This window comes from Haemorhous mexicanus, chromosome Z (assembly GCF_027477595.1).
Source record: "Haemorhous mexicanus isolate bHaeMex1 chromosome Z, bHaeMex1.pri, whole genome shotgun sequence".
Taxonomy (NCBI): Eukaryota; Metazoa; Chordata; class Aves; order Passeriformes; family Fringillidae; genus Haemorhous; species Haemorhous mexicanus.
The window spans coordinates 63,075,750-63,097,110 of NC_082381.1; the positions used below are offsets into that span (position 1 = coordinate 63,075,750).

The 21,361-nt window shown below is 39.7% G+C and overlaps 1 protein-coding gene across 1 annotated transcript in view; it reads left to right on the forward strand.

The window, feature by feature from the left end:
- Positions 1 to 21,361, forward strand: part of PGM5 (phosphoglucomutase 5) — a 69,170-nt gene that overhangs the window by 34,072 nt on the left and 13,737 nt on the right. Inside the window, exons 7-9 of the mRNA XM_059873615.1 lie at positions 9,401 to 9,516; positions 18,084 to 18,219; positions 19,166 to 19,349. Coding sequence (XP_059729598.1) covers positions 9,401 to 9,516; positions 18,084 to 18,219; positions 19,166 to 19,349 — 436 coding nt within the window. The remainder of the gene's footprint in view (positions 1 to 9,400; positions 9,517 to 18,083; positions 18,220 to 19,165; positions 19,350 to 21,361) is intronic.

The window sequence follows — 21,361 nt, forward strand, 5'->3', positions numbered from 1 at the left end:
TGGTGAAAACAGAAATGGAAAAGTCTGAGGTACTCAATGAATTCTTCGCCTCAGTCTTCACTGGCTGTCAGGCTTTCCACATCTCTCAGGTATCTGAACCTCCAGGTGGGGGCTAAGGTAGTCAAGTTCATATCACTGGCAGTGAAGAATGGGTATGAGACCACTTGATGAAGCTTAATAGGTCCAAGTCTGTAAGGCTGATGAGATACACTCAAGGTTCCTGAGGGAATTGGATGATATTCTTGCCAAGTCATTCTCCATCATATTTGAAAAGTTATGGTGGTCAGGCAAAGTCCCTGGAGACTAGAAAAAGGGAAATATCACTCCTATTTTTAAAAAGGGGAGAAAGGAAGACTGGGAACTAAGATTGGTGAGTCTCACCACAGTGCCTGGGAAGATCATGGGGCATATCCTCATGGAAGCAGTGTTAAGGCACATGCAAGACAAGGAGGTAATCCAAGGCAGCCAGCATGGCTTTACTAAGGACAAATTGTGCCTGACCAGCCTGGTGACCCTGTATGATGCAGTGACTACCATGGCTGACAAGGTACGACTGACAGATGTCATATACCTAAGTTTGTGTTGTGCCTCTGACATGGTCCCACATGGCATCATAAAGAGGGATGGCCAGCAGGGTCAGGGTGGGGATTCTGCTGTTGTGAGATCCCACTTGCAGTGCTTCATCCAGTTCTGGGGTCCTCAGCATGAGAAAGGTGTGGACCTGTTGTGGCAGGTCCAAAAAAGGATTGTGAAGATAATCAGAAGTCAAAAGCCTCTCTCCTGTGAGGACAGCCTGAGAGACTTGGGGTTGTTCAGCCTGTAGAAGAGAAGGTTCCGGAGAGACCTTGGGGAAGCCTTTCTGTACCTAAAGAGGGCTTATGAAAAGATGGAGAACAGCTTTCCATATGCATGCATAGTGATAGGACATGGGGGAATGTTTTCAAATTGAATATGGGAGATTTAGATTAAAACTAGGCAACATTCTTCACTGTGAGGATAGTGAGGCACTGAAACAGGTTGTCTAGAGAAGTTGTGGATAGCCCATCCCTGGAAGTGCTCGAGGCTGGATTGGATGGGGCTATAAGCAATGTGATGTGGTGGGTGGCATCCTTACCTGTCATATCTAGTTCTGTCCTTACTAGGGAACTAAATGATCTTCAAGGTCAGTTGTAATCCAACTCATCCTATGATTCTGTGACTTTGTGATTCTATGACTTTGCCTTTCTGCTAGAGCAGTTTTTAGTTTTTGCTGTTGAATGATTTCAAAAACAAAGAAAGGCCAGTGTGAGACTGAGAGGCAGGAGAAAATACTGGAACAGTTTATTGGCACAAGTTATGTTAGATGAATGCTATGAGGCTCCATTGATAGAAAGCTAATTCATATAGTACTGATTAGAATTTATTGATGATTTCTGCAGTTATTAGAAATCCATTACTCAGGACTATTGTCAGCCTAAAAAAAAATCCACCTGAAGTTGCCAGTTTTTGAGACAGAAACTACCCCTGAACACCAGAGCTTGGTTCAGCATACCTTTGTTCCACCTCTATAAGTACTTTAGTTAAAACATTGCAGGGGTTCAGAAAAGGAAAATAAAAAAAAATAAATCCAAACTTATTTAGATGCTTCATAGTTAAAGTGTCTCCAGATGCTTTTTCTGTATTGATTTATTTTATATGAATGTTCTCTGTGAGATGTAGCATACTAGAAAGCAAAAGGCAAGGGAACTTGTCTACTACATTTTTTTTTTCTCTGCCACAGGGTCCTGACAGCCTCTCTGCTAGAGGTGACAGCTTACATCTTATCTTAGTGATGTCCTGGTTATCTGTGTTGTGTGTGAGGGCTTAGCATTCCGCTGCTTTTTGCTTAATAAATTAAAGACTGGGAAGGAGTAACACTGTAATACTTGACCATATAAGGGAGGTGACTGTTTTAGTTCTGCTCCTTGCACAATATCCAGTTGAAGCCTTTTAAGGGAAGGTGGTGCAGACAGAGTGAAAACATCCAGAAGCAGAACATCTATTTCATGTTATAGTTGGTGCCAGTCCTCCTGCTGTCATTGCTACTTTTGTGAATTTCTCAAAGTCTATTGCAGTTGCATAAATTAAAAGTTAAGACTTAGAGATGGGACTAAAAAAAAAAAAGTTACAACCATTTGGTTTATGTCTCTTCCATCCTAAGAAATAGTAAGAACGAAAAGAGAACTGACCAAAGGTGAGATTAAGTAGACTTCAGAAACTGAAAAATGAAGTTGCAAAGAGCTCTCCAACATTGGGAAGAAGAGACCAAAAAAAGAACAAGTGGAAATACCATGCAGTGAAAATGGGATGTGACCCTGAGGCTAATCAGGGAATGAATATGTTGTCAAGAAAGTTAAAAAATAATTTGGTGGTTTTTGCAGAAGAAATTTGAATGTTGAAGAGAGTGCGCTAAAAGAATGAAACCATTAAAGTTTGGTCTGGTTGCAAGTACACTTGAGACAAATTCTGTAGTATATGGTTAGAAAACAGCCAACCCATTATCTTTAATAAAGGGATAGCAAAATTGATGTAGGCAAACAGAAATCACTTGTGTTGACCTCAGAAGTGTCCAGAGTGTTAGAAAATAAGTCCAAGCAACTCAGGCAGTAAAATATCAAATACAAAGGTTTGTAGGCTAAGGGTAGACTGTGTGAAGACTTATTTTCAGCTAGAGAAATTATCTTCTTGATAAATCAGATGCAGGTCCCTCACTGAGATATATTTAATTCTTTGCATGAAGCAAAACTACAGAAATTGAAAGAAAAATGGTGTCTGTTAGTTTCAGTCAAATAATAGTCTTGTCTTTGAAATAAAATAAGCTTCAGACCTAAAATCAAATTAGTCTTTTATCAGCTGGAGATTAGATAACAAAGACTACTTCAGTGGCTAAGTAGAGATTTAGAAGACCTAGTGAGAAACCTTCTCCTACTATATCCATGGTAACTCTGAAAGAAGCCATTGCAGAGGTTTGTTCTCTTTTGGAGTGCTGCTACAACACAGTATCCTTCAGTGGCCCACATCTGTCCCACAAATTCCTTCACTAACTCATTGTTAGTGCCTGCCAGTGCTTACTGCTCTGCAGAGGAAGACACACTGTTCTCTAAATTACAGCACCTTGTTTACCTCAGTGCTGGCCCAAGAGAGAGGAGCCGGATTGAAAATCAGTGTGTCCATGGAACACCATTCAGTGTTTTGAAGTTTTTTCACCCCAGGTGCCTATTAGCATCTTTCACATGTCAGCTGATACCTACAGGTGGTGGAAGATGAGAGACAAGGACATGCTATAGCTGCTTCTCTAGTGTTTCTTTCAGTAATACCTTGTTTCTTCCTCCAAGTTCAGACTCCAGAATGAAAGCAGTGCTGCAGTTTACCCTAGACAGCATTTCACCTCCAATACAAATCTCTAGCCAGTCACTTCCATCTTTACAAGTTCATGAGACCTGTCAAAGAAAGCCCTTCCCCCAGTATTGTGACCTTTATCTTTGTGGTGAACAGGCATCACAGCTTTGGCAGGATGATTCTGTCTGATTGACTGATCTATTCTTGGAAGTTATAAGAGTTTCACTGGCACAAGAAAGTCAGCTTGCTGCAGGCTGTTGTATTTGAATGATTTATATTCACTGGGATGTTTTTGTGGCATTGTAGTGATTAGGTTAGAGAAAACTTTCTTCTGACTCTTGTTAATGTAAGTCAGGGTCTTTCTGCTGGTGTCATAGGTGTTTTGCTAGTGCAAAGTGGTCCTTGATGGTATCTGGGAGATACCATCAAGGACCACTTTGTTTTATGAGCCTATCTGTGAAAAATAGTCTGTTGTGTCTACTGAAAACTGAAAGAAAGTTATCACAATCTTTAACACTTTTAAATAAAAAACCCAAGTGTTTTAAATATAAAAATCTTTTTTACACAGTTTAGCAGGCTAATATTTTTAGAATTCCAAGGAAAATAATCTGGGCTACCAAGAGTCCTGTACCTTCTGTTTTCCTTGTTAGGTGACATGTAGATGGCTATGAAGTATAAGGAAGAAGACCTGGGATATTTAGATTTGCAGTGTACAATACGCAGTCCAGTTGCCTGGTAAAGTTTTCCTCATTAGTCTGTTAGGTCTTTCAGGAGTAATGTTAGAACTAGCTGTTACATTTTTTTTTTCTGTCAGGAAATTTTAAAAAATTCTAATCTTTATTAGAAGACTATAATTGTGTTCATTATTACCTTTATTATGAGCTGGCCAGCTCATGCTTTCATGAGAGGTCATGCTTTATTGTGGAGGTCAAGAATTGGCTTTACATTTCTGTTTTGGTACTAAGCTCTCCAATAATTCTGTTTTCTAGACATGAAATAACTCAAACTGATTTTCAGCATTGCATTGTATACATTTTTCTTATGTTTGGAAAGAAAGTGGGCAGTCAGTATCGGTGGTGTGGAACTACCTCTTCAAAATAAAAATTACTGTGAAAATGTAAAACAGTAGGAAGGCAAATTTAACAATGGGGCTGTACAATAATTTATGTTCCTATTGTCACTCATTTTGTTATCTCCACATTGAAAAGCATCTGCTCCTGCTTTTTTTAAAATTCTCAAAGTATAATTTTAAGTAACATGTGTGATTGCAAAAAGTACAGTCCACTCTTTTTTAACTTTTTTCTTCTTAATTAGTATTTCATCATCCTGGGAACATAAATGCCGTTAGTTCTGATATGGGCAGACTAACTAAGGTTATTCTAAGGTTATAACTAAGGTTACCTTTCACTTTGGTTCTAAATGTAAATACTCTGTTTCCTAGTCTAGCAAGGGGTAATTACTCCCAAACACAGACAGAAGAAACTTGACTATAATCTCATTGATGTAGTGAGCACTTACACTTCTTTTAAGAAGGCAAGACAGTGTAGTGTTTGAAGTCAGTCCCATTAAATGTCCAAGATGACAAGAACCAGAATGTCCATGGTTTGTTGTCTTCTTTCAACATAGTTCATACTCATGGAACATATAAACACAGGTATATCAACTGTGTGGTTAGACGTAAATAGTTAGTCTTTACTTCAGATAGACTAGGGAAATGAACCTATTTATAGGGCATATTTTTCCTCAGTTTTTATTTCAAATTGCTGGAAGTATGTTCTGTCCATTAAGTCGGGCCTTTTAGCAGCCAGTACCTACAACATGAAGGGTGATACCTCAGAGCCTGAGGTATCACTCTTTCCTGGTGCACTGCTGCATCACTATCTTGTTGATGGTGCATTATACATATCTAAGGATATATAAAATTTACTGTGTTATCTGAGACTTCTGCAAGATAGATACCACTTCTAGTACCAGTTCAAAGACTCACTTCCTGAGAGAAGTAGTATCCTCTGTCATCAACAGATCTCATACAGACAAAACTCTTTACATTTATTTGACTTTACATTTCTAACTCCCCAGATTCGGGCATTCTAGTGTAAGTATACAGACAGAAGAGAAATTTGAAGAGCTGTACATGTGTAGTCTTGGTTGAACTATCCTGTGAAAGTGCATTTCTAAAAACATTGTAAAATGTAATTAATGGACCTATGATTTGTTGAAGATAAAAATCCTTACTGTGACTCATCAGCAGTTCTTGCAGAGTTGCAAGTTCCTGAAACCTTTATCCTAAGCATTTATTTGCCTGGCATCTATCAAGGCTGTCAGGAAGCCATATGCTCCATTAAGTAGTGCTGCAAATGATCAGTTCAGCAGAACACAGAAACTTCTTTTCAAATTTTGGTCCACAGGGGTTCTACCAGTCTCAACTGGAACTTCTTAAAAAAAAATCTGGCTTCTTTTATCAATGATTGAAAGCTCTGATTTAGGAATTTTGTCTATTAAAAAGCAGATTGGTAAATACAGAGTGAAAAAAAATATTGGAAAAATGAGGATTTTTTTTTTAAACTTTTTCTCTCCTGAATATCCAGTCATATTTTTAGTTTAGAAAGGTGTAGATGTAGGAGAATTAAAAATCCCTCCCCTTTCCCACATCTAATCTCTGTTTTCCCTGGCTTTGAAGATCTAGTAATTTCACCGTCACATATTAGTTTCCTTCCTCTGAGGGTGTTTTCCTGTATTTTATGTGATTATGTGTTTGATCTAATGCAGCATATTATTTCTCAGAGTCTTCAGCTTTGAGAATTTTTGCTACTTTCTGTGGGAACCCCCCCACCATGTTTTCTGGGGTGATTTTTCACTGTGAATGTCTATGGGCTGCATAAAGGCAAATTCTGTATTTATTGAGACTTCCAGTGATGAGTCTTTATTTCAGAAAAATGTCAGGAAGAAAGGAGTATGCTTAATTTTCAGTGTACTTCCACTTACTTACTTTGTTGAATTATTAAGAGCCAAAAACAACAAGAAAAAGAAGGTGCATGGAACAATCTGTCATATTCCTACTACAGACTATTCGTATTATAAACTCTGTACAAAGTGAGCCCACATACCAACAGAAACAACGTCTGTATTTTCATTGCTAGCCTAGTATATAGAACTCTTTGAAAACTGCTACAGCCTCTTGAAGCTTTTAGTGCTGGTCAGGGTAAGTCCATCCTAGGCTATTTGTTCCCTAGCTAGAGGAACATAGAAAAATAAATGGGAAAGGATTTCCTTCTCCAAAAACTGTACTAGGATATGGGAACATTTCTGGAAGCAAACATATTCCAGCTGTATTGTTAGGCTACCTTAAGAGCCTTAACAGAATTGGTTTTGCTCTGCCAGCATGTTAGGTATTGCCTTCTGGTTTATTGTTTTCTCTTTTTTTTGGCAGTACAGTCCTGTTTTCAGCCTGAAGTTAGTGTCACGCAGAGATTAAATTATTTCATTTTCTTGATTTTTTTGAAGTGCCAGACAGAAACATGTTCAGCTCTTCCCTCTGAAACCTCCTTTATGGAACAACATTTCTAAAGGTTAATAATACAGGTAGTGCTGTATAAACCCTAGGAGGTATGTACTCGCCCCTGTCTCTAAACTAGAGGTATGGAATCTGAGTTCAGCATTAAAAATTTTGATAATACCCTTTTCTTCATGGACATTTTGTCTCTTTTCAAATAAATATCAGCAATTCTTACTCCATCTCATTTAAAGATCACTAATTTTAGATTTAATATGAACACCTAGAATGGATATTCTTACATAAAAGAAAGGTTGATTTGGAGACTACAATATAGTGCAGGCTAACAGTGTAAAAAATTTCAGAGAGAATATTTAAGGGCTGAGCTGTAGTGTCACCACTTTTGGTGGTGAGTGGAACTAAATCCAGTTGGTGGCTGGTCACCAGCTGGATTTAGTCGTGCTGCCCAGGGCTCAGTACTGGTGCTGGTCCTGTTTAACATCTTTATCAATCATTTGGATGAGGGGATAGAGTTCAGCTCAGTCAGTTCCGAAACACCACCATTAGGCCAGAGTGCAGATCTGCTGGAGGGCAGGAAGGCTCTGCAGAGGGATCTGGACAGGCTGGATCATGGGCCAAGGCCAGTGCTGTGAGGTCCAACAAAGCCCAGTGCTGGGTCCTGCCCTTGGGTCACAGCAGCCCCAGGCAGTGCCACAGGCTGGGGCAGAGTGGCTGCAAAGCTGCCCACAGGAAAAGGACCTGGGGGTGCTGGTGACAGCAGCTGAACATGAGCCAGGGTGTGCCCAGGTGGCCAAGAAGGCCAATGGCATCCTGGCCTGTACCAGCAACAGTGTGGCCAGCAGGAGCAGGGCAGGGATTGTTCCCCTGCACTTGTAGAATGATATTGAGGTCCTGGAGCATGTCCAGAAAAGAGCAGTGAAGCTGGGGAGTCTGGAGCACCAGTCCCGTGAGGAGCAGCTGAGGGTGCTGAGGTTGTTTAGCATGGAGGAAAGGGGAGGCCTTGTCACTCTATAATTGCCTCAAAGGAGGTTGTAACCAGGTGGAGGTCTATCTCTTCTGCCATGTATCAAGTGAAAGGGCAAGAGGAAGTGGCCTTAAGTTGTGCAAGGGGAGGTTGAGATTCAATATTAGAAAAACTTTTTCACTGAAAGAGCGGCTGGACAGAATAAATTGGCCATGGAGATAGTGGAGTATCTCCATGGCCAATCTCTGAAATATTCAAGAGGTGTCTTGATGTGGCACCTGGGGTGATTATGGTGGTGCTAGGTTGATATTTGGACTAGATGATCTTGAAGGTCTCTTACAACCTTGATGATTCTGTGATTTTCTCATTTAGATATATTTATGTACCAGGTTTTGAAGGGGTCAGTGCTGGCATATTTTGACAGTTTATCCCGTCTACTTTATGCAGTTAATGTAAGATAGGGAGATATGCCATCAGAAAACAGGTGTTTTTTTGAGCAGAAGGATGACTGCTTTCACCTTGACACTTTTAGGCAGATTGTGTTGTGTTGAATCCATCTTTGATTAATCTGCTTTGCTTTGGCTTGACTGGAGTTAAAATTAAGTAAACTCTCTTGCTTCGAGAGGTATTGTTAGGTATGGTAGTTGAAGCAATCAGTCAATGTTAGTTGGTCAGACCGCTTCACTGTATCTCAGTTTTTACTTTCCATGTTATAAAACAGTTGGTTCTGAAAACCCTAGGCACACAATGAGAACCAGCAAATATAATTAGAAAGAAGACTGGTAATACCCATTTTGCATAAATCCCATCTTGAGACTTACAGTTCTTTGGAGTTGTTGGGTGGGTTTTCTTTCTTTCTTGTTTTTAGTCCAAGCAAGAGTTTTTTCATTGTGGTTTATAACCGGAATATTTACCAGTCAACAAGCTGGGGAAAAGAATGCACATCTAGCTTATAAGGTGGTTAATTTTGGTTCTTGAAAACACTGGTATCACCCAGATAGTGAGAAGGTTTCTTTTATTACATGATAGGACACAGGGAAAATAAGTTGAGATTCAGGTTGAGACTAGGAAAGGTTTTTAAAGAACATACTGGAAGCATTCCTGTATTGTCTTGTCTTTGAACACATTACAAGAAATAAAAGTATCTTTCAAGCATTTTGATATTTGCCTACCTGTATTTTGTAAAGGAGGGTGCTTCAACATGATACTTTTACTTCCATTAAAATATTAGTACAACAAAACTGTCCATCCTTAGATTAGCTGTTTCTTGGTAAGTAAGAAGGGAAAGATACTGGTAAAGCCTACTGAACTGAGGTCCTACATTTTCCAAAATAATGCACTTAATGTATAAACATACTTGGGTTCTGGCTGAAGTTAGGTGCTGAGACAAGGATCTGTTTTGAATGGTAGTGTTGATCTGTTCTTGGTTTTGGTTTTTAGTTTTCTACTTCTAGTCCAGCTGTCAGGAGCTGTAATGAGACCTAGAATATTCCTCAACTGACCTCAGATCATAGGTAAAATAAGCACGATCTTAATCATGTGATGTTTTATTGCACGTTTTCCAGAGTGGCAAAAGTAATGAAGGTTCCAGTGTATGAGACACCAGCCGGATGGAGGTATTTTTCCAATCTCATGGACTCTGGACGTTGTTCCCTTTGTGGTGAGGAGAGTTTTGGCACTGGTAAGTAATATGTAATCAAAAATTACCACAAACCTAATTTTTCCTGGATGCCTCAAGTCAAACCCAGAACAATCAGCAAATTAGTTCTGTCTCGTGCTGAAGCAGAGAACTTTCTGTGGTTCACATCTTGAGATTCATCTTGTAAGTGTCGTGTTCAGCACTTTGAGGCATGAAAAATGTGGGAAATGGATATTCAGCAGAGGCAAGCAATCTTACTACTGCCCAGACTGCTTCTGGAGGTGCCTGGCATTCTCTTCTGACTTGAACATAATGCAGAAAAGCCTCACTGGTTCCTCTGCAAGTCTTCACAGGCTGCAGCAGCATTTGGAGGGATTTTGCCTATATGGAAGCCACATGTTTTTTCCTCACGTGATCAGGTGTACAAAGGATCTGTATATCTGATGGTACATCGTTTCAGGCTTTCCTTTTTAGAACATCACAATTGCTCAAGTGTCAGATAAAATCATCATTAGAAGAAATTCAGTTACATGTGAGCATTTTTGTTTTCCCTAGGTATTTCTGCCTTATCAGTCCCAAGAACCAATCAAACAACAGAATGCAGAATGAATGACAAATTTGAGCCATCAGAAATAGAGTATTGACAGTAAGAAATAGAGCAGATAATTGAACTACGTAGTCGGTAAATGTACATAAACATGGTTTTAGTTTATGAGAATAGCAGAATAAATTTCAGTGTTTATTTTTTTATTTCCTGGATTCTGGCACAGAAATTCTTCCTTTTTGTTTATCAGTAGGGCTATATTACAAGTCTTTGAAAAACCACAGACCTAAATAACTTGATAATTTGCCTGGCCAATAGTTTATTCTATATTTTGATGTGAGTTATATGGAGTTCTTTGTTTTGAATGTGTAATACCTTGGCTGCAGCTCTTTGTATAAAATTACTTTCCATGCAGTGAAACTTGATTACAAATTTCATTTTGCTTTAATTGACTTATGTCAAGTATTAAGTTTGTTGGTCGGGGTCAATTCAAGTGAAATGCTACTTTTTAAAAAATAATGATACCTTTAAGCAGCCACAGATATGCCACTTCATATATTATCATCTTGTTTGCTCTGTGGTTCTGAATGAGCTATGATGCAAGAATCAAAAATAAGTTATATTTCTTTGTGTCTTATATGTAAGAAGGAAGAGAATTAAAATTTATAATGAATGATCATTTTCTTTTTGTAGTCAGTGGGAACCAATGTCCCATGACTGGCAAAATGCATGCCTTCGCTATTTGCTCTGAGTGGCACAGGTCTGTATTGCCTTGACTGTATCTTTTGAGTAGAAACTTCTCTACAGTGTGTTCTGTGAGGTCATTGAGAGAGATGTGATCTGGGGAGAGAAGGGCAGGATCTTCTACCTTTCAGAATGTACTGCTATTTGTTGTGTCAGAATGAGCTGCATTTCCATTAACACATTAGAGGTGTGAACTGGGGAGTTTTCAACTCTCACTGCTTTTCAATACTTTTCTCACTGGGCCAGTTCTGTACCTCTTCCTTCTAAATACTGAAGTTCCTCTTGCTCGTGCAAAACCAGATACTTTAATGAAATTTGTGGTTCTGAAGACATCAGTATGGCCTCAGTAGCACACAAATTATTTGGGAAAAAACTCCTGGCTTCATCATCCTGCTGAAGAAAGTGTGGATTTTAACTAGGAAGGAGCTTGTAAGAGTTTTGGTGGTGAGTTCTCATATGTTGAAGTATATATAGATCCCTTAGCCACAGAGTGCAGCACCTCCTGCTGCATGGAGGCTTATGTGTAGAGAGGAGTGGCCTCTGTGCCATATGTCATGACAAACCACTACCACAGCTCTGCCTCTGCTTGGGGAGTTATTATCCTACACCATCTTCATCTGATGGTGCTGAGTGGGACTCTTTCAGTCTGAGGAAGAAGAGAGGAATCATTGGTTGTGCTCAGTAGAAGTCGTGTCCATGAGGATACTTGCCATTTAAATTTTATGGTGCAGTTATAAAAAAAGACAGACATCAGATATCCCTTTCACATTGCAAAAGCATGTTCAGGTACTGCTAAGCAGGGTGTCCCAAGTACTGGTGGATTTTAGCCCTGGAGGTCAGTCATATAGAAATGAAAATGTGTTTTGACCTACTGTAACAATGAGGACATTATGATCTCTGTAGGTCTAATTTTATTATCCTGAGTGTCTGATAGTGTTTGTATTTGAGAAGAGAAACACTCATGGAGGTCAAGGAAGTGCTTCCAAGGTTTGACTGTTCTAGATAGGCAAGAAAATTACTCTGACTTCTCTCTTCGCTTGCCATTGAAGTTTTTCTTTGCTTGTATCTTTCTGTGAGGCCCTAAAACAATTGCCTTCTGTACTATAGCATCTCTTCCAAATTTGCAGGACCTGACTTCAGACTAATCTCTACATTCCTTACCACTCTTGTGTTCCTTATATTAATCTGGTTCTTCTATCCTATCATCAATTCTTCAGATTCCTCATAAATCCTGACTCTTGGAAATGAGTGCTTGAACATATTGCTGACCAGCATGGAGAGCTGGCCTACAGCAATATCTTGGCATCCTGGTATGCTCTGATTAGATTAACTTTGTTGTACCTGCAGCACTTCAGTGCAGAAAGCCTCTTGACCTCCGGTTTTATCCAATTCCATCTAAAGGCAAATCTGGAGGCTCAAGATTCGATCCCATGGGTGTCCAGAGAACTTGAGCACGGGGTTTGAATTCCTCAGTCCATGTGTAGTTGCTGTGTAAAAAAGTATGATTCAGAAGGAGATTTCCCAAAGGTGTTGTGGAGTCTCCCTCACTGGAGATATTCAAGAACCCTCTGGGCTCAGTCCTCAGTGCCATGTGCTCTGGGATAAGCCTTCTTGAGCAGGGAGATTGAACCAGATGTCCTGTTGTGGTCCTTTCCAACCTGACCTGTTCTGTGATCCTGTGATACTTTTGGGGCAAATTATGTAATGACTCTGATGGCCAAAGTTTGTTTTCTCATTGCTTCAGTTTCCTTATCATCTTTCATTTCAATGCAGATGTCTGAAAAGTGTTCTCATATGCCAGGAGGTTTATTTTTAAGACATGTTCTGGTTTGTAGATGACCAGTACTTTGGCAATGTGATCTGTTTTTAGCAGTAAATATTTACCTTATTGCGAATCTTTTAGTAATGTCCTAAGCTGTGTGAGCTTCACATGTTTCTGCCAGTATTGGGCATTTGAATAAATTTTACAGCTTTTTCCCAATCATTTCTATTTAGGGCACTGAAATTTGGCACTTCTTTAGCTTTCAGCATAGAATATTTATGTAAGTGTATGATGTAGTGATCAGAGTGGGAAATTTACAGGTCTGTGAAACAGAAAGGAGTTTTAAAAATCCACCTTCTGTCATCAAACTGCATTGGAAATCAATTGCTTGTGTACCCAGGTAATAAAGCCCAGCTGAAATTTCCAAGTAACACAGAGCCCTTTTTTTATAACATAGGGTACTTTGGTCTGGCAAGTAAATAAAAGCAAATTTTCTGCTATAAAAGGAGAAAAGATGTTGAAAACATCCCATACAGCTGTATTTCCCAAACTTGTTTTCTGGCAGCTGATCTTGGAGCTAAACCAATGCTTTAAAAACTTCTTCCATTTTTGTAGCAGTGTGGGGAGCTTGTCAGATGAGGTTAGTAGCTTTCTGGTTCTATGACTAATGCGCAGCACACAGTTCAGAGGAGGGCCTCAGCAGCAGCAATTAGTTTCTAAATTTCATCAGCAAGTTATTAATCAGGATTAGGAGAACTGTGTGGCTGATTTATCTCTCTGCAGTTTAAGCCATTTCAGTAATTGCCACAACTTTCTTTCAATTTGCTTGCTTCATCTCCAAATTCCCAGATTCTATTAACATCAACCCCCTTCTGAAAGATTATGTGGAAGAAGAACTAGTGGAGAATATAAAAAAGTGTGGTTGCTGACATGAATGAAAGCCATAAGTGAGCTATTTGGTTGTCTGTTGCAGTAATACAAATCCAAAATAATCTTATTAACTTGAAAATATTATCAGATCAGAATGCCCCTAAATCTCCATTTGCCTAAAATATTGCTAAGTTTCAGCTGCATGATAAATTTTTAAGTCTCAAGTATGTGCAAACAAAGTGATTTGGTGTGAGTTTGTGAACTCCTGTGATTTTCTTGTTTTAAAATCACATTTACAGAATGCAGTATGATAGACTGGGATTACTAAATTAGGGAAAAGCAGTTATCTTTTTTTCATGCATATTGACCCACAAGGTTTGCTTTCCCTATCAGAATTGGATGTCTCAGATACAGACAAAATTAGCTTTCACATAGTAGGAAAATCATAATATGAACGTATTTGCATGATTTTGCTTTGTTTCTCAGGCTACAGCCTCTGGAGATTTTTCTTCTGTTGAAGACTGTGTAAGCGGAGTACTTCCCTGTGAATGGGAACATGCTCTGAGAGTTTTGCCCTGGTTGTTTACTCTGAGTCTGGACATAGCAATTTACTGTAGTAAAAAAATAACTTTTCCTACTGTTATAGGGAGAAAAAATGAATTAACTTAAAAATAAGTTGTTGAAACACTTGCAGTTATTATAATTTCTCGTACAAATTTCTCTTTTCTGCTGTCTTTTTCTGCTTCAGCTCATTGAACAGAATCAGGAATTCATTAATTACAGGATGTTTCAATTGAAAGTAGCACTGAGAATCATCCTGAGTTTACTCAGAGCCCCAAGAAAGCTGGGGGCAGTGTTAGTATTGCAACTTCAGGAATACAGAGTGCGAGGCACCTTTTCCTTCTTCCCTTTGCACAGGACAGGTCTGCCTCTGCAAATTCATTGGATCTGTAGAGCAAAGAATGGTGTTAGCTGATCTGAGGCAGCAGAGTAAACTCCCTCCCGAGAGTTTCTGCAATGTGAGCTGGGCAATAGACTAAGTTAAGACAGAGCAAGCAAAGACCCCTACAGATGACTGTTGGTAGTGAAAATCAGAGTAACAGAATTGCAGAAATAGATTTTAATTTGCTGAAAGAAGGAATGGCAGTAAGTACAACAACATATATGTATGCAATAACCAAAATGATGAATGTTCTTAGTTTCACTTCCATTAAGACTAACAAACTGAAACACTTCCTGGGCACACAGGATTTTTGTCCTTGAATCAGGCTAGTATTTTTAATTAATGATTTTTGATTCTGAAATAGAACCAAGATATCCAGATCCTAGATATCCAGACTTTTGTCTCTGGATTACCTTCTAACTTCTTTTTCTTTCCAGAGAAGCAACAATTTATGTCCTCTGAGGGACATGCAAGGACAGAGGACATGACAAATCTGCTAAATGTATATGAAGAATAGTACATTCAGCCCTCCTCATGTAGATTTATGCACTTAAGCCATACCAGAGCAAAGTTCAGAATGTGGCAAATAGCTCTTCGGAAATGCTTCTGTCCATGTTTCACTAGAACATTTTGGTTCAGTGAAATATCCTTAGCGTGTTTGTTAAATCAGAGCTCACCTCTTTGATGTTTAGCATAGCCTGTTGTTCCACTGCCATGATACAGACCATTTTGCTGAAGGATTGCAGCGCTTTTCACTGTACGATTTGCTGGCCTGCAGTCTGCTGAGTGTTATGTAGCAGGAGAATAAATGGTATTTATATTGGAACAAATTGCTGAGGGGTTAAGCTCAGTTCCATGTCTCCACTTCTTGCTGGTGTCTGTTGAGACACTTAAGCCATTTAAATGGCTGGTGATAGTCAGCAACAGAGATGATGTTTTAGGCAAAAGAGAATTTTTTCTGTGCTAAGGATAAATGGCTGAAAGCAGAGGCATGCAGGTTAAGAGGGAGAGGAACAGCCTTGGTGGGGTGAGCCTGGGGTTACCAGGGCCTTGCCTGGCCCCGGAGCTCCCTCACTCTGCCCAGGAGCAGCCCCAGGGCTGTCAGCCCCTGCCCCGGCAATCCTGCAGCAGGGACAGTGTCCAGCTCCCCACAGCCCGGCCAGGGGTTTCCCAAAGCAGGCCTGTCCATGCTCCCACATCCTGGCCTGGTATGGCGCTATTCCCATTCCCAGGAAGTGCCTGATGTCCGGAGCTGGGGCCTGCCTGGTGCCCCTGGCTGCCCTGCTGTGGGGATGGTGGGACTGGGCTGGCCCTGGCTGCTGGCCTGGCTGCTCGTGCCCTGCCGTTCCCAGTCCCCTGAGCATCCCCAGCCCCCGTGGTGATGTGATGACTTTCCTTGCTGTTGCCAGAGGAACACTATATTGGGGGGAAGTGAAAGCTCTATTCTAGATTTCTCTTTTGGTGGCAGGGGCAGAAGCCTGCGCCAATATCTGGGAACAGACTCTTGGCTTTGGTGACAATGACTGTGACTCTGCTGCCTGCTTTTCCTACAAGTAAGCTGACTTTATTGTACATAGGACATATTGCTGGTGTTCCTGTAGAAGATACCCTTAAGCTGATCTAGGATATTACTGCAGTGAGGGAGTGAAAGAGGTGAGAGATGACTTTTAAGGTCCCTTCCAGCCCTAAAAATTCTGTGATTCTATGCCTGAATGTCTGAAGGACTGACTTTCTGTAGAGGGACATTTGTTTTCCTTTCTTATCTGAAGCTATTTGCAAAGCTTTGAGAGCTCATAAATAGCCCTGCCCTTTTTCTTGTGACTGGTTGGCACTCCGTGCTTTCACAGTACTGGAGCAGGATCAGGCTGGGCTGTGGCTCCCCTTGCAGCAGCTCCTCAAGCACCAGGCCTAAGCTCTGGCTGTTGCAATAGGACACTGCTGTTGTTGCAGATAGCTTGCAGATTACAGAACAAGTAGCAAAACCAGAGATATTCTTCCTGTCATGACAGCTACTTTGCAAATGTGAAGGCATGTTTCTGTCTCAGCTCTCAAATCCATCTACAGTGTTCTTGTTTTCTGCAATACCTAACACACAGACTTAAACAAAATCTTCCTGCAAATCTTTATCCTCATCAACACGTGTTCAGTAATCATTCCTATACAACTTGAATATTGTGCTGAATAGTAATTTGCATTTATTTAACCCTGTGGTAGTTATCTTAATGTTAAGATTAATTAGTGTTAAATAAAGAGTGTTGAGGCTGAATGTACCACAGGAAGCCTAAGTGGCAGGCGGGTCTGTGGCTGAGCCAGGACAATGAGCTCTTAGAAAATCCATACGAGCAGAGGCTGCTGATTGTTGCTTTCTCCCAAGAAGAGGGATTTCAAGTTCAAGGTAACAGCAGTGATTGACCTAGGAACCATGATGTCTCTCTGCACATCTTGTTATTTTCCTTATATGCCTTTAATATGTTGACAGGTTTTCACCGGATTAACAGCTTCAGTTCATCAATTTATCTTATGGGAACTGTCTTCTGCCAGTAGCAAAACATTGCTATTTTGACAGATGGCTGTGTGTGTGGACCGTGCAGGCTGTTATGTGAAGCCAAGGTGTACAAAGCAGTCTTGCTGCAACAGGATTTTTGTATTTGAGGAAGGAGAATATTTCAGAAAACAGGTTTTCAGCCTAAGAGTTTTTAGATTCCTCTCTTTTGTTAACTGTCTTCTAAAGACAGATAATTTGATTGGTTGCCTCCATAATCAGTAGGTACTTCATGAAGTAAACAAAACTTCTGAATTACTGCACTTGCTTTGTACTCTGTGACTAGACAGAAAACCCTAAGGCTACAGCCAACAAACTTTAACCGAATTTAGCAGTATTATACCAGAGCAATGGCTACGTGTTTGATACCTCTTCAGGTTTCTTGAGTTTGCTAGCTTTTATAGTTGCCATCAGTATTTACTGAGTGCCAGAGGTCTTGGTTCTTGCTGAGATCTGAGACTCCATGTTGAATCATGTGGGGGATTCCAAAACTGTTCCTAGTCCTCATTGTTGGAACAATTTCTCTCTTCATAAATACAAACCTATGAGGGGATCTAGATGAGAGCATCCAGTCTTCTTTAGCACTGAGAGGTATGAAGAAATATAAAAAAGGGAACAGTCCCACTCTCTGGTTTGCTTGGTTTTTTTCTTTTTCCACTCTGGAAGAATGTTTTCAAGCACTTGCTTGTTGTCCTGACTGGAGGTCATGAATGTTCTGGAAATTCACAGTTTTTATGGAATGGGAAGTTCTTTCTCTGCAGTTTGACATCTGCAAACAAACATCTGCAGAGATAAGGAGATGCTGTTAAGCTTGACTCTCATAAAGGAGAACATTCTGGCTCATGGCTGGGGTTCGCATATCTAGCCCAGTTCTGGGAAGCAGCGGCAGAGATGTGAAAACACTGTATATCAGTAAGAAGTAATAATGACTACAAATGTTTTCATACTGCTACTGTTTCTATTCAAATGCTTGTACAAAATTTTATTTGGCTTTGCAAGTATGAGCTTTGTCACATATAAATAGATCACATTTTAAGCATTAGTTCTGGTTTTCTTTCTAGAGCATGTCAGAGGTGCTGGGGCTAGTACTATTGATTACTGTTATATGACATACACTGTTAAATGAGACATTTTCCCATCCTTCTTACCTTTTTTTCAGATTTGCAGTGATACCAAATAATGTACTTAATGTCTGTCTCTTTAGGATCCGACCACCTTCGAGAGAAAGATGGCCTGTGGGCTGTGCTAGTTTGGCTTTCAATCCTAGCAGTTCGAAAGCAGAGTGTGGAGGAGATTGTCAGGGATCACTGGGCAAAATTTGGCCGGCACTACTACTGCAGGTGAGAAAAATGAGGAAAAGGCAGCTGATAGGAGAATTCTGCTGCAATCATTGCTCATTTAGATGTGCTCAGCTGCACTTAGGTGCGTATTCGCTGTGCCTACAGAATGAAAATGTGCTACAGATTATGACTGTTTTGTAGACAGGCTTTTTCAGGGGAGCAAGTGTCAGAAAAAGGAGCTACATACGTATGTCACTGCTAGCATATGAGTAATTTTAAAATTTTGAATGGCAGAAAGATTTGAATTATTTACTTGTGGAATATATAGGTGCAGCTTGTTACATGATGTTGAAAAAGGAACATAATCCCAAGCAAGATTTGCTCCTGCATTTTTTTCTGTAAGTGCCTCCATGTGACATTGTTTTAGTGAGAGCTGAAACCTATGCCTGCTTCCAATTCAGGATAACTCCTCCAGAGATACAAACATTTACTTATTTTTATTAAGGTCTCAATATGGTGAGTTCTAGCTGTCATTTTCATCTTTGCTTCTGCCTCTCTCTTAATCCAGATTTAATCTGGAGTTTGCCATTTGTAAAATCTTTTGCACACATCTGTTTCCTCTTCTAGCAAACTTGTAGCAAAGTTCTCTCTATTTCAGTTGTCTGTTGAGTGCTGCACTGATTGTGTCATTAAGTTTTGAAAGCTAGCTGTGTATTTTCTATGCTGCTTTAGAAATTTCATTTTCTAGATGCTTTCTGTTGATTTAGAGTCAGGTGGCCAGTGTAGAGCTATGGTTGCACACATGTAATGGTTAGATGGCACAGGATTTGCATGTGTGTGCTGGTTTCATTTGCAATCAGTACTTCAAGGATAGAATTCTAATTTTTGAAGTAAGCAGTAAATTGCTAACTGTGAGTATATAGAGTTCTCTGAAAGCAGAACTGTATTCTCAGCTCTGGGGATTAACTTTCTGGTTCTGCTTTTTTTTGTTTGATATATGTGCAAGGTTTGATTATGAAGCCCTGGAACCCAGAACTGCGTATTTCATAATGAGAGACCTGGAAGCTTTGATCACTGACAAATCATTCAGCCATCAGCAGTTTGCTGTGGGTAACAATATCTACAGTGTGGAAAGAACAGACAGCTTTGAGTACATAGATCCTGTGGATGGCACTGTGACCAAAAGACAGGTATGTCTGTAGTAATGGATTACCAAAGTTTTGCAATTGTCTCCAACAGTGTTGTTTCTGAAATTCAGCTGGCAAGACTGTCTGTTTATTTATGGGATGGTGTTTCCTTTGCTCTGATAGATACCGCATTTCCTACTTAAGATTACCTCAGTCTGGATAAGGTAATCCACCTTTAGTTTATCTTACCCTTGCTGTACATAACTGGAGACAATAGTGTCTCAGTGAGCATAGGATAGGATGAAGTCCCTGTTGAAAGCAATGCATGTATAAGGAGGGTTCCTCTTCCAGAACAGCAGAAAATACCATACAGAAAGAAGGTGTTCCCTTTTTCAGTTTTCTGTCTGAAATCTCCACAGGCTATATGTTGCAAAAAAAAAAAAAAAAAATTCTTGTTCATGGAGACCCACAGGATTTACATAACTGAGGTGTAATATCTATTGTAGACAGTAGGATGCAGAAGACTTTAGAAGGTTGTAGCCTATGCAGGCATATTTGACATCCCTACCCCAAATTACCAGCTCCTTCTGGACTCCATCTATACTGAGATTCCTTGGTTATCAAGAACTGCAGTTCAAACTGAGTCTTCAGTGTTTGGAAATTCATGATGTGCTCAAAAGTAACCATGTACTTTTACCAGGTGTAAATTTATTTTCAAGTAACTTGAATATGAGCTGTATCTCCTATTAAAATTTGTCCTGATTTTATGCTGTTTATGTTTTTATGGTCATGGTTTCTCTGGTTTTTAATTTGACCTAAACAGACCCTAGGAAATTATATTACAAGCCATTAAAACTATTTTCATGCCTTACTGCTCAGAGTCTTTGTAGTTTCCATTCATCATTGCATCCAGAAAATATGAGCAGCCTATCTGCCACTGAGCTTCTTTCTTGTTGCATATTACTACTGAAACAAGATATGAGGATGTTGGCATATCCAAGTCTAGTGGAAAATTACAGACATGGCAAACTCTTGACCTTTGTAGTTCAAAAAGCAGCTTATGAATTTTAATTGCACTTTTCTTTCCCTTAATTTTTTCATCCAAAGCACTTACTCTGTATGGGAATATAATTGCTAATCATATCACCATGTAACACAAACAGAGAAACATGATTTGGCTTGTTTTCAGACAGACTCTGAAGGGGAGCCCATAAAACCAGAAAGCATGTCTTTTCATAGGGAGTAGCTCCTAGTTATTCAGAGTACAGTTCAACCAGTTTGTCCTTTGGCAAGGACACATTCCTAGCTTCATATGTCTGCAGCCTCAGTGGGATTCTCCAAGCACACTAAATTGGAGAGGATATTGATCTATGCAAATGAAACAACAGTTCACTGGTGCCATTTTCTTTGGGTAGCTTGCTCGTCATCTAAATGCCACTATCTCTTTCAGACTGTCATAGGCTTTGTGTGGATTTTTCAGCTTAGTGTTCAGGAGCATGTGCCAAGTTTTATTCCCCAGAACACAGGGGAGAGAGATTTATATTCAGTGTAACTGCAATGTCTCATGAATGAGAAGCTGGCTACATGGTAATTATTCAGTGTTAATAAGCAACATATTCAGAAAACAAACACAGCAACGAGAAAATAGGCAACAAACAATACACACAGACTGTTGCTTCTAATTAATTCTGTTTCTTGGAACCCATTAATATTGTTTATCATGCTGCAATAATGAGACTTAAAATCGGATGAATCATTCTGTTGTTCTTGAAGACTTCTAATTTTTAAAGCTATACTGTGTTTTTGCACGTATCAGCACGTAACAATGCTATTCCTGGGGGTCCATCAAGCCAGGGATGGGACTAGTGGCACTTTTGTGTAAAATTTGAATTATAAGGATGAGAGGTAAAAGTTGGCCATTATACTAAGAGGCAAAAGGCTCCAGGGAGACTTTATTGTGACCTTTCAGTACTTCAAGAAGGCTTATAAGAAATATGAGGACTGTTCTTTTAGCAGAGCCTGTTGCAGTAGTGCAAGTGGTAATGGCTTTAAACTAAAAGAGTAAGTTTAGACTA